We start from the raw sequence: 12,931 nt of genomic DNA, 5'->3' as shown, positions 1-12,931 counted from the left end.
CATACTAGGACCTGGACTTGAACCTTAACTCAGAGGAAGTGATGCTCTTCTAGCCTAACTACAATTAATATATACATGTGGGCAGGGACTGATTCACCTCTGCATCCCCAGCTAGCCCAGGGCCCGGCACAGATCAGGTGTCCATTAGTGTTTGCAGAATAAATTAACACCAGGTCAGGTGAGAGGGAGACTGGGTGTGGTGTGTGCGTAATGGGCCTAAATGAATGAATGATGGCCAGCCTGGCCCAGCAGTAGAGGCTGGTACGAACAAAGTGGAAGACACCTAACTTTTACTTCTTTTATTATAATTTGGTTTAACAGCCACTTATTGAGCACTTAAGGACCATGCAACAATAAATACCCCACAAATGAATTAGAACATGGCCCCTGCTCTCAAAAATTCTAGGTTCAGTATATAAGGTTGTCAGGCTACCAGGTATTAAGCTTGTAATTTTAGCAAGTAAGTCTTCATCTTCAAAGGCCTTTTAGGGGCGCCTGGGTGGCTCAGTCGTTAGGCATCTGCCTTCAGCTTGGGTCATGATCCCAGGGTCCTGGGATCGAGCCCTGTGTCGGGCTCCCTGCTCAGCGGGAGGCCTGCTTCTCCTTCTCCCTCTCCCTCTCCCCCTGCTTGTGTTCCCTCTCTAGCTGTATCTCTGTCAAATAAATAAAATCTTAAAAAAAAAAAAAAGGCCTTTTAGCATTTCTACATTGTGAATCTCTACTGGCTTACAGAGAAGAACCAGAGGTGGCAGGGACTCCCCCCCTCGGTATCATCTCCTACTACTTGCAATGAAAGTGGCCAGGCTGGGTGGGCAGTGATTTTAAGGGGGAGGTCCCTTGGTATACGGACTATCTTATTCATCTGTGTGCCCAAAATAAAGGCCCTGGCACAGAGGTCATAATGCTTGTTGAGTGGATTAAACATAATGAGATGGTTTCAATAAAGATACTGACTGATCCTCTGTTCCAGTCTCTTGAGGGAGCAGTTTTAACTCTGAGCAGTGGGGAACCAGGTCTCTAGAGTCTCTCTAAACTGTGCTGGGCAGGACTCAGCAGGTGCTGTAGAGAGATGAGAGATGGGAAGGGCAGGATGAGCTCAAACAGCTCCAACTGCTGGTTTACGGTCTGGCATGTCTCCTGAGGGTTTACTGAGTATGCACCTGGACTGCAGGCTGAATGGTCCAAGAGAGACCAAAAGACAGACAGCAGAATTGGCAGGTGAGAACACTCAGGCTTTGGATGGACATCTGGCAGTTCCCACTATCTGACTCCTGCTCTTGCCTCAGGAGCCTCGATGTACTAGGTGCTACGTGGGTTGCTCCACATTCTCTTATGATGTTGCTGATGAGGCTTAGAGAGAGGAAAAAACATGCCCAGGGTCACAAACCCAGAGACTGAGCTTGGGAGTTCACCCCAAGTCTGGAATACTAAACACTATTTCTCACTACTGCCTTATTCAGCTGCTTTAAGGTTTTTTTTTCCTTTGCTAATAAGGCAGTAACTGTTTTAGTCTTATTTAGGAAATGAGGATTTGGACTGTTCGTGAACAGATCAATATAGTTTAGTGACCTGAAACAAATGGAAGTAGGGACTTTTGGGATCCCAAATAGGCCAGCTCAAGGTCCTGCCTTTATATGTGAACAAGTTATGCAAATAAGCAAAGGGGACTGGATGGAACCAGCATGGCTTCAAACCTCAACTCAGGAATCACGGCTCTTCCAGCCTAACTGCAATTACTGTATACATGTTCTCTGGACCATGAGCCCTTTGTGGGCAGGGACCACATCTGATTCACTTCTGCATTCCCAGCTAGCGCAGAGCCTGGCACAGATCAGGTGTCCTTCGTATCAGGGGCAGACACTATTCAGAGACTGCAGATTACTGCCTTACCGCAATGTGGGCCCAGCAGCACCAGATTTTGAGAGTTTTAAGAAATGGCACAAGTCCAGTTTGTGGGAATCTTTTGGTTTCTAAAAAATTGCCTTAAATCAAAACAAAAACAAAACAAAGTGTGACTTGGGACTTTAGAACTTGTCTGTGGACTACAAGTGGTCCTGTTTGCCATCTTTGGCTTCAGTTTGGCCTGCAACACTGAGTTTCCCCTTACATATGTACCCACTCTGTGTACACAGAGAATTTTAAGTGGCAGTGGGAGACACAGATCCTCACCAAAGGCACGCTAGTGGGCAGAACAATGACCCCAACCCTTTCAGCGGGTGCTTTTCACCAGGGCACAAAGCCTGCTTCTGGCATTGAGAAACCCCCTCCCCAGCAAAAAAGTGGGGTACAATCAGAAGAGAGTTTGTCAGTTTGTTTCACCTCTTTGTGGCTATAGTATTTAAAAAAAAAAAAAAAAAAGCCTTGTTAAATCCCGCACAGTACAGAAGAGTGTCCTTTTTTGGAGGGGCACGAGGCACCGGAGACCTACAGTGGGAGTTATTTGAGCAAATGCTTGCTGAGTTTCTGTTTCTTCATCTGAAAAATGGGGAAACAGTACTTATATCCTTCAGTTCATTCATTAAACATTTGTTAATCACAGGCATAGGGGTACAATAGTGACTGACGTGGTTCCTGCACTCTCAGAGTTTATGTAGCAAAAGCAGACCAATAATTAAACCAATAGTTAACTCATCACAATTGTACTAAATGCTGAGGAAAGAAAAGGGCTGGTGGGAAGATTAGAAGTATGGTATATAAAGTGTCTGGCATGAATAGATTAATGGACTGGCAGGTCAAGCAGTGGAGCAGATAATGAAGCTTATAGCTCTTAGGAAAGCTGTGTCCTAAATAAAAACTAAAGAGTTAAACCATTATCCAAAATTCTGGCCATGAATACTATAGCCTAGCTAAGTGGCAGGGGACCCTAAAGTTTTGCTGGTGAGTGGAAAGGAGAGAAGACAACAGCTCCCCTGGCTCTCCCTACCTAATGCTCCCCTTTTGGATAACAGCATTCCCAGGGTGGCCCAGAGAAGAGAAAGAGGAAAGCTAGAGGGGGAAGCATGTTCAGGGTCTAAAATCAGACCAGGCAAGGGCGGAGTCCAACCTGGTGAGTTGTATCCCGGGGTAGGGGTGGGGGTGAAGGTGAGGCTTCTGACACTCAATAAGTGGTGACATTTTCATTAATTAAAAATCTTATCCTGATATGAAACACAAAGGAGACCAGCATTGAAACTGGGTTACAATAAGCACAGGTTCTGAACGGATTCATTCTCTCTCTCATTCACCTAGTTATTTCTACTCAGTGTCAGCAAGGCCCAGGGCTAGGCATGGAGGATCAGAGATAGATGACATAGTCTGTGCCCCCGTGGAGTTCACAGTGCAGGGCAGGAACAGATACATCAACAGAATGTCTCAGTGAAGAATGGGGAATGCTACCAAAGGAAGCACAAGGGGCTGCGGGCACAAAGAGGGCACTTCACGCAATTGGGAAGGTAGGGAAGGCTTTCTGGGAATGGTACCCCAAATGGCATCCCCACTCACATGCACAATTCCAGAGATTCTACTAGAAGGCTGTCAAGAGCCATGCCTTCTGGCTGCACCAGCCTCCCAGAGTCCCCTGCTGCCCGATGCAGTGTCTGCAGAGCCAAACGCATCTTCCGCCACGCCTCATCCTCATCCGGCGCTGCATCCGACCCTCCAAGACTCCTGCAGGAGCCTGCCTTCCTTGGCAGGCTCAGCCAAAAGACCAACTCAAAACTCTTTTGTCAGAGCAAGCTTAGGGCGAGCCACCCAGCCCCAGGTGCCACAACCCTCCCAGAGCAACTGTGGCTCATGCCACCCCGGGCTCTCAGTGAACACTAGCAGGGTACCTCCCATTATCTCCTTTGCTCAAAATAAAGTGACCTTCTTCCAGGTGACAAGCTGGAAGCTTTGCTGAGTCCTGCTACTGCTCACTCGCGGCAGGATTCACCAAACCCAGGGATCTGAGGATTGGGGTGGGCCACCTTGTTGGTCAGAGGTATACAGGGAAGAAAGGGCAGGTTTTGCTAGTTTACACTTCGGTGCGGGCGCCCCACCAAATAGTCTTTTGGGCAGGGAGAGGCGGGAGGCCACAGGAGACATATGCTGGGGGCGCACAGCTGCTCAGGGGGCAGTGGCTGCAGGCAGTGAGGGGAAAGGGTGGGGCCGCTCCCGGGGTGGGGAGAGGGAAGAGGCTGCAGCCTTCCAGGCCACAGCGCCCCAGGCTGGCCTGTGGGTAGGTGGGGGAGCAGGTGGGCCCAGGGGGAGGTGAAGGGCAGAGAGCCGAGCTGTGGCCTCAGGAGCACAGCCCAGTCCCAGTGTGGGTATACGACCAGAAGGTTTAGCCCCTGCTCCAGCCCGGAGGCCCCGGGAGAGGGCAGGCAGCTCTGGTCACAGGACAGGACGGACCATGCTTCGGCTTGGAGAGAAGGGTCCAGCCTCCACTCCCGCCTCAGGGGAGATAGCCTCAGCCCCCAGCCAATGGAGGATGGTCCATCCCCAAGCTCACCCCGGCCCCGCTCCCGGGAGGGGAAAGTGCCGGAGCAGCCGGACTCCCCTCGCTCGCTCCTACCTGCGGTCCGGGCGCCAACTTGGGCTCGTCCTCCTCCCTGGGGCCGTCGCGGTCCGGCTCCACGGGCGCCGCCGGGGGCCCTGCACCCGCTCCCGCTTCCAGGCTCGGCGGCGGCGGGGGCTCGGGAGCCTGGGGCTTCTGCTGCCCCGCGGCCCGCATCCGCTCGCGCCGACCCGCGCCGCCGCTCGGCCTGCTCCGCCTCCGAGTCATGCTGCTGCTCGCGCCGCTCCCTCGCTCCACTCGCGCCGCCGCCGCCGCCGCCGCCGCTCCCCTCTCAGGACAACAGCCAATATGGCGGCGCCCGGCTCCCCCCTCTGCTGCTGCCAGCAGGTCATAGGGCGCGGCGTCCGCGCCGCCGCACTAGCCCCCGAGGCTGCCTGCGCCATTTTGAATAAGGTCACCACTTAAAGTTCTGTGAGAGTAAGAACCTGGCGGACTCGCGGGATGCGACCTGCGCCGGGGAAGGGTGGGCATTGTGGTAACCCTACGGCACGGCCCTGGGCGCTTAATAATTGTTGAATGGATGACTGAATTAATTAACTTCTAGAGTACTTTCACACCCACCATGTGACTCCTCGCACTCACGCGGCAAGGCGGGTACGGTCGTTCCCATTTTGCGGCGGACAAAATCGAGGCTACGGAAGGCGAAGGGGCTGCTCAACATTAGCCAGCCAGAACTCATGGGTTCGTGGATGGCCTGAGGTGAAAGGGGTGGAGGAATGGTCTAGGTCTTTATTTGCAACGTATGGTCGACTGGGGAGTCCAGTGTTCTGCGCTTGGGACAGCAGAGCTCAGACCCCGCTCCTGCCGCAGTCTGGTGGAGAAAGTGGACAGTTAGAGTTACACTTAGTGTGATGAAGGTGAGATGACTGGGGCACATACTAGGTCAGTGTTTCTGCAAAAGTTGTATGTGCAGAAGAGGATTTTGAGTGGTACACAAAGGAATATTTTAAAAATGTGATAATTATGTATGTAATTGTTAAAATGAGCTTCCCCCTCTCTTTTTTTGAATATATGAGACATGCACATGGTACAACTTTTAGAAAAAGTTTTGAGTGCAATCGCTCATGCCAGGGCCAGTGGTACCCTGAAACTATATGGCGGTTATATGTAGAGTTGCTATTGATATCAACAGGCCAGAATTAAGACATTAGCCTAATTAATGGAAACAAGGGCTATTTTGAGAAGAAGGGCTGCATGGCCCCGGAGCTTTCCTTAACTACCAAGAACGTAAATGAAAAATACTTCATCTCATTATAGGGATTAGTGCCATCATCAAAGATTTGAAGGATTCAGGGTAATTCCCACTACATGAACATTACTTCTTAGTTTGACCAGAATAGAAGATGGATAGTATTTTTTCCCATTTCTTTATTTTTATTGTGTTAAAATATGCCTAACATAAAACTTAACAATCTTAACCATTTTTGAGCATATAGTCAAGTAGTATTAAGTACATTCTCATTGTGTGCAACCATTACCCTCATCCCTCTCCAGAACTCTTTTCATCTTGCAAAACTGAAACTCTATACTGATTAAATAACTCCTCATCCTCCCTTCCCACAGCCCCTGGCAACCACCATTCTACTTAAAAACAAACAAACAAACAAACAAAAACCCAACCTCTTTTTCTTCACACTGCAGCCTCTGGTACCACTATTTTACTTTCTGTTACTGTGAGTTCAGCTTCCCCTCCCCTTAATATTCCACATATAAGTTAGATCATGCAATATTTGTCTTTTTGTGACTGGCTTATTTCACTTTGCAGAGTGTCCTCCAGAGTCATCCATGTTGTTGGAAATGGCAGGATTTTCTTCTCTTTTAGGGATGAATAATATTCCTTTATATATATTATATACATATGCTTTGTATATAACATATATTCTTTTTTTTTAAAGCTTTTATTTATTTATTTGTCAGAGAGAGAGCACAAGCAGGAGGAGCAGCAGAGGGAGAAGCAGGCTCTCCGCTGAGCAGGGAGCCCGATGTGGGACTTGAACCCAGGACCCCGGGATCATGACCTGAGCCGAAGGCAGCTGCCCAACCAACTGAGCCACCCAGGCATCCCTATAATATATATTCTTATACTAATGTATTTTATATATATTTCTTTCACATATATATATGTATATATATGTGTGTGTGTGTATGCCACATTCTCTTTATTGATGGAGAAGGTAGATGGTCCTGAAGAATGACAGAGCATTATGGCAGACTTATTCTGGTAAGGACCCCAGATGTGGGCACTTTTTCAGAGTGGTCATTTTTGGAGCATATGGGTGCTGTTGTTGGCCTCTAATAGACAACTATAGTTCTAGTAAATGCTTTTCCTTCTATACCAAATTTTAGGAATAGTTTGTGTTCCTCTGGCAGGGGCAGTAGTAAGCCTTTACTGTCTTGCTTCAGGGGTATGTCACTCTCTGAACACACTTATTTTATAGGAAGTTTTGACCAAATCACCATTCCATTGGCTACCAGGCTAATCTACTGTGACACTGATGACATCATCCTGATAGGTCCCTTCCTCCCCTTGAGTCTTGGAGTTGGGCCTCAGCCTAATTAAGGACTTTTTTTTTTAAATTTTTTTATTTTAAAGATTATTTATTTATTTGAGAGAGAGAGAGTGTGAGTAAGAACACAAGCCAGGGTGGGGGGAGAGGCAGAAGAAGAGGGAGAAGCAGACTTCCTGCTGAGCAGGGAGCCTAACTTGGGACTCCATCCCAGGACCCTGAGATCATGACCTGAGCTGAAGGCAGGCACTTAACTGACTGAGCCACCCAGGCACCCCCTAACTAAGGACTTTCTTAACACTTTTTGAGGGAGGTAACCTTTTTGAGGGAGGGTCTCCTTCCTTCTCCCTCAATCTACCTCCCTCTAAACTTGAGAATGGACTTGCACCTTCGGGCAGGAGGGCCTGGGAATGACTCACCCCACTTCCCCTGAGAGGGGGAGAGGGTTTAGAGGAGAAGGAATAAAGTGGGAGAGGATGAGAGATCCAGCATGAAAAGGTCTTGAATCCCAGGTTGAGATTTGGACCTTCCATGAGGGTGGTGGAGCCTTGGCACAAGGGAAGAATGAAATAGGGAGGTCCCAGGTCCCAGAAGAGGTGCTCTGGGAGGGGAAGTACATTGCTGTGACCTTTTCCAGGCCCTACAGGCCTCATTGTTAGAGTGACTATAGTAGAGTCTGCATGGTGCAATTCTAACAGATACTTTTTCTAGGTAGTAAATAGAAAATGGCTAGTTAAGTAGGTGGCTTTATTAGAGCAGTTGGTTATTGTTCCTAATCATTAATTGAGTAGGCAAGAACGATTGAACCTATGTTACAGGGCCCTGGGAGAAGACCATCAGGGGAAGGAGGCAAAACTTTGCAGACACTATTGAAGAACCTGAATTAGCCTGGGGTGTTTGGGAAACAAATCTCTCAAAAGGAAGAGAGACTTCCTCCTCCTCACCACCCTACCATCCATCTGACCTCCAAGTCTTGTTGATTCTGCTTCCAAAATATCTATCCCAGCAAGGAGGAATCTCTCTTCATAAATTCATCTGTGCAAGAAATATAATTAAAGTTTTTTAATAACTCAATTTCTATTTTGAACTCCCATTCTGCTGGGGTGGCAGAAACTTCATCTCAGCTAATGGAGGGTTTTACCCCTTCCCTGGGGCTTATGTTTAAGCCTCTGGAGCCTCATCTAGTACTCGGGTGTGAGTGTGTGTGTGTGTGTGTGTGTGTGTGTATGTGTGTGTGTGTGTTGGGGGATCTAGTTCTCAATGTCATCTGTTTACACAGATATTTGTGGAGATGTCAGTGGTCCCACTGGTTGCTTTTGAGACATGGCTGTTCTCACACGTCTGCTAGAGACCCCAGCTCTCTTCCTGCTGCGTGCCACTATTGCCTGTGGGAATCTTGCTGAGCTTAGCTAAGGTCTTTTTTTTGGCTGGATGCACCTCAGAGCCATCTCCATGATGGGGGTTGCTGCTTCCCTCTCTGCTCCTGGGTTTTCTGCCCTGTACTTCAGCCTCTGTGAACTTTCATCACTCCCCTCCGTCCTCCTCTTCTACGCTCCCTTTTCTCCAGACCTTGGAAGCCCTTGTTTTGGGGTCTCTGGAGGACTCCCAATAGTTGGCACTGTCTTACTGACGAGGGTTCTAAACATACTGGAAAATGAAGCAAAGGAGAGGCAGGTGAAGGCCAGGACATTGCCTTATTGCTGACAAAGGCCAGGGTGGAGCATTCACCCAGTGTGGGCAACTGAACCCTGAGCTCGGTAGACACCCCCTGTCCCCAGTCATGGCAGTGCTCAACTGGGTGGGCCTCCCTCCAGAGCCCCTGGTGGGGCAGTGGATATGGCAGATCTGAAGAGAAAGAAGAGCAGAACTGAGCAGAGCACTGTATTCTTCCCAAATACACAAATCAGAGGAGTTTTTCTCTCTCCCAGGTGCAGAAGTATCCTGCTGGCAGAGCCTCCCTATCTCCGTTAGCTCATGTAGGTTCTTGAAACTTTTCAGCTATGTCTGAGATGTCTCTCCTTGTCCCTAAGTCCTTTTTGAACCCAAATCTAGTGGTACTTAAAATTTTTTAAGTAAAACTTAGAAACACAGACAAATGTAAACAGAATTCTATAACGAATCCCTTGCAGCCATCATCCAGCTTCCATAGTTATCAGCTTGTGGCCAATTATGATTCATCTATAACTGCCCCCGACCCCCAACTCCTGTATTAATGGAAACAAGCCCAATACATCATACCAGAAAGACTTGTTTTCTGTCCTGTCACATCCCACTCCCAAGGGGCAATGAGCACATAATGGACTAGCTATTTGAAAGGGGCTGGGGGATGAATTACCAGAAAAAGGAAAAACAAAGGGTAACATTATAAAAACATTATCCTGCCAGAGCAGTGAGGCTGTTTCCATTTTCCTTACCACTGTTGGAGTTCAGGACTCATCATTTGTCTCTGGCGACAACCTCATAATTAGTCTCCTTGCTGCTTCTCTCCCTCTGGATTACTGGTGTTTCTTCAAGTGATGACTCACACCAGAATCCCTCGTAAAATGTTGAAATGCAGATCCCTGGGCCTCTCTCCAGCCTGGCTGAATCACACACTTGGAGTGTGGGTTCCAGGTGTGTTTTATGAGCAGCCTGGATGATTCTGATCCACACCCATGCTGGGAACTGCTGTTCCAATTCAGCCTCCATGCTGTCCCCAGATTTCAAACACTGAGTCTGACTCAGATATCTCTGAGTATATCTCAAACACTGAGATATCTCCCCAGCTGAGAACAACCCAGGACCCCCCCACCCCTGAGTAAGTTCCAAGACCCCAGGCCTGGTATTTAGGGACCTTTGTGAGCTGGCTTTTGCCTACAGCAGCCTCTTCCCTCACCCGTTTCCCTTGAGACCTGGGTTTCAACCCCATCTTACAACCTTGAGGTGCTCAGCACTGTATTCTCTCCTTTACTCCTTCTAGGTCTGATAAACTTGTACTGATCATTGGAGGGCCAGTCTAACGGTCTCTTCTTCGAATGTATCTGACTCACTCCTCTGCACATTGTAGCGGAAAGTCATGGGACTCAGACGGACTTAGATTTTGCCACTTACTGGCTATTTGACCTCAGGAAAGCCCTCGATGTCTCTGGGTCTCAGTCTTACCATGTAGAGAATGGGGATAAAAGCAGGGTCCCATGGGGTTTTGATATACAGAGACCATAGCACTGTAGGAGTGCAAAACTTCACCTCCATCCTCTTAGGGTCTCCAGCTGGGCTAGAGAACTAAATTGACATAGCACAGATTAATAGGAGAAAAGCATGGAGATTTTTACGTGCATGGGAGCACCCACAGGAAAATGGAGACCCAGAGAAGTGGCCAGGCTTAAGTGTTTATATACAAGGTTGAACAAAGAGAGTCAGTTGTGGAAAAATAACTAAAATATATGGGGAGACTAAAGATAAGAATTATTTTAACAAAATCTATTTGTACAGATTTCTCTTGGCCTCCACTCTTTGTTTCTGGTGATAACATTTCTCTCTTCCTGGTATAGAGAGACCATCTTTCACATGGGATGTTTATCTCCTGATTTCAGGAAGTAAAGGGGAGGTGGAAGTTCCTTTCTTGTACCTGCTGTTTTTCAAGTGACTTTAGCTCAATAATCCTCTGTCAAGAGGCATATTTTGGGGGTGGCATATTCTGCTGCCCTTCAGCACAGAGCTTGGCACATACTGTAGGGTGTTTGTAAACAAAGGGGTCCTAACAAGGCCTTGGCCAAGAGAGAGTTAAAGTCCACGGCATCTTGAAATACTGTGATAACTAATACAGCCTGCCCTGTCAGAATTCAGCTAATACAGTGATTTATTATGGAAGCAACAATGAGGTCATCACAACAATGAGGTCATCACTATTCTGTTGGCCAATAATAGCTTCACTGCAGTGCACTATGACTCTGAGTTTGCCCCTCCATCCCCCTGCCATCCACTGCCCTATAATTTTCTAATAGTATGATAGTGTTGTAACTCAGGGTTTTATTTTATTTTATTTTTAAAGATTTTATTTATTTATTGGAAAGAGCACAAGTAGGCAGAGCGGCAGGCAGAGGGAGAGGGAGAAGCAGGCTCCCCGCTGAACAGGGATCCCGATGTGGGCTCGATCCCAGACTCTGGGATCCTAACCTGAGCTGAAGGCAGACACTTAACCGACTGAGCCACCCAAGCACCCCATAACTCAGGGTTTTAGTAATTTCCGTTTCCAAAGTGGCATCCCATGTCTGTGCTTTTGACTTAGGCTCTTCCCGGTTTCTTACTGAAATAGTCAAACTGAAGTCATAGGAAGAATTCTCCATCATTGGAAATGAGGAAGGGTCTCATGCGCACTCTTGAGAATATATAGTAGTGGTAGGGAATCATTCAGATTAGGGCAGAGTGTGGATGGGGAGTCTTCAGGTAGCAGCCCACTCTCACACCCTCTAGTCCCACTGTTATTTCTTAGTTTAATGTGGGGCCATCAGATGAGAGGACTAGTAGTCTCCAAGGGATGAACTCCAGTGGGCTTGGAGCCTACACCTAGGGATCCAAGTATGTGGGGAGTGGGGATCCTACACTGCTCACATCCGCAATGCCCATGACATTGGCTTCTTGAAGAGTAGTTAATGTAGGGCGGCTTCCATCTAGCCACACAATGGGTATGTGATGGAAGCTTCTGCCCAGGATGCAGGCAATAAGGGATGTGTCTGCAGAGAATTTAAAAACAACACCACCAGTTAAAAGTTGGTCTGTAAAAAGGTGGCTTCTCTGGAGTAGATAATCTGTTTTAGTAACAAATTATACCAAAGCTTTGTGGCTTAAAACAAAAATAGACATTATCTCACATCATTTCTCTGTGGGTCAGGAATTTGGAGCAGCTCAGCTGGGTGTTCTGGCCCAGGGTCTAGCATGGGGTGCAGTCAAGATGTCACTCAGGGCCGCATCATCTGAAGGCTTTGATGGGGCTGGAGGATCTCCCAAGGTGGCTCACTCATCTGGCTCTTGGCAGGAGGCAGTTCCTCACCATGTGGGCCTCTCCACAGGGCTGCTGGAGGTCCTCCTGACTTGGTGACTGACTTCCCTCAAGTAAGTGATCCAAGTGAGAGCAAGGCAGAAGTGTAATGCCTTTATGACCCAGGTGTGGAAATCATGTGTTCTCATTTCTGCAGCATCCTATTGGTTACACAGGTCAACGCTGTTCAGTGTGACAAGGGATTACGAAGGACCATGAATACAAGTAAGGAATCTTGGGGCACCTGGGTGACTCAGTTGTTAAGCGTCTGCCTTTGGCTCAGGTCATGATCCCAGGGTCCTGGGATCGAGCCCTGCGTCAGGCTCCCTGCTCCGCAGGGGGCCTGCTTCTCCCTCTCCCACTCCCCCCTGCTTGTGTTCCCTCTCACTGTGTCTCTCTCTGTCAAATAAATAAATAAAATCTTTAAAAAAAAAAAAACAAGTAAGGAAGAATCATTCGGGGTCATCTTGGAGGCTGGCCACTCTAAGGCTGCTGTCTCATGCATCCTTGGATTACCAAGATGGAGAAGAGAGGAGGTCCCCCACTCCAAACACAAAATATACGAAATGTAGAAACATTGTTCAGCTTGAGAAGAAGGAAGGGACATCTTCAGGGCCAGAAGAAAGAGGCACATCATTGTAGCAAGTAAGCCTCGAAAGCCTGTGAGCAACAATGAATGAATGAACTTTAGGGGCTAGAGTTCACATCTGACCTCATGCTGTCATAGGATATATCCCGTCTCTGGGCAGCAACTTAGGGCACAGCAACCTTGACCTATAGGGCATTATGCTGATCTACTAAATGGATGATATCATGCTTATAGGTACAGCTTAGATTCCTCCCCATAAAAAAAAAAAAGTTGCATGTCTTTTA

The 12,931-nt window shown here is 47.9% G+C and overlaps 1 protein-coding gene and 1 long non-coding RNA gene across 12 annotated transcripts in view; one reads left to right on the top strand and one right to left on the bottom strand.

Annotated features, from left to right (window-relative positions):
- FAM193B (family with sequence similarity 193 member B) overlaps positions 1-4,836 on the bottom strand; it is a 31,991-nt gene extending 27,155 nt beyond the window's left edge. For 3 of the 10 annotated variants that reach the window (XM_025866896.2, XM_025866901.2, XM_073889332.1), the window contains exon 1: positions 4,532-4,835. In XM_025866896.2, coding sequence (XP_025722681.1) covers positions 4,532-4,741 — 210 coding nt within the window. In that variant the 5' untranslated portion in view covers positions 4,742-4,835. Of the gene's footprint in view, positions 1-3,480 lie in introns of all 10 variants that reach the window. The other 7 variants (XM_025866902.2, XM_025866898.2, XM_025866900.2 and 4 more) reach the window with 6 other exon arrangements.
- Positions 4,837-4,939: 103 nt separating this feature from the next.
- On the top strand, positions 4,940-8,115 carry LOC141371388 (uncharacterized). 2 transcript variants are annotated; one of them, XR_012376324.1, is made up of 3 exons: positions 4,940-5,233; positions 6,452-6,755; positions 7,860-8,115. It is a non-coding gene; the product is annotated as an uncharacterized lncRNA (long non-coding RNA). The 2 variants fall into 2 exon arrangements; XR_012376323.1 differs by having other exon boundaries at positions 4,940-5,391.
- Positions 8,116-12,931: the final 4,816 nt, after the last annotated feature.

This window comes from Callorhinus ursinus, unplaced genomic scaffold (genome assembly GCF_003265705.2).
Source record: "Callorhinus ursinus isolate GAN/ISIS: 27379988/994484 unplaced genomic scaffold, GSC_fseal_2.0 scaffold3, whole genome shotgun sequence".
Lineage (NCBI taxonomy): Eukaryota > Metazoa > Chordata > Mammalia > Carnivora > Otariidae > Callorhinus > Callorhinus ursinus.
This window is presented reverse-complemented; position numbering and strand designations above follow the sequence as displayed.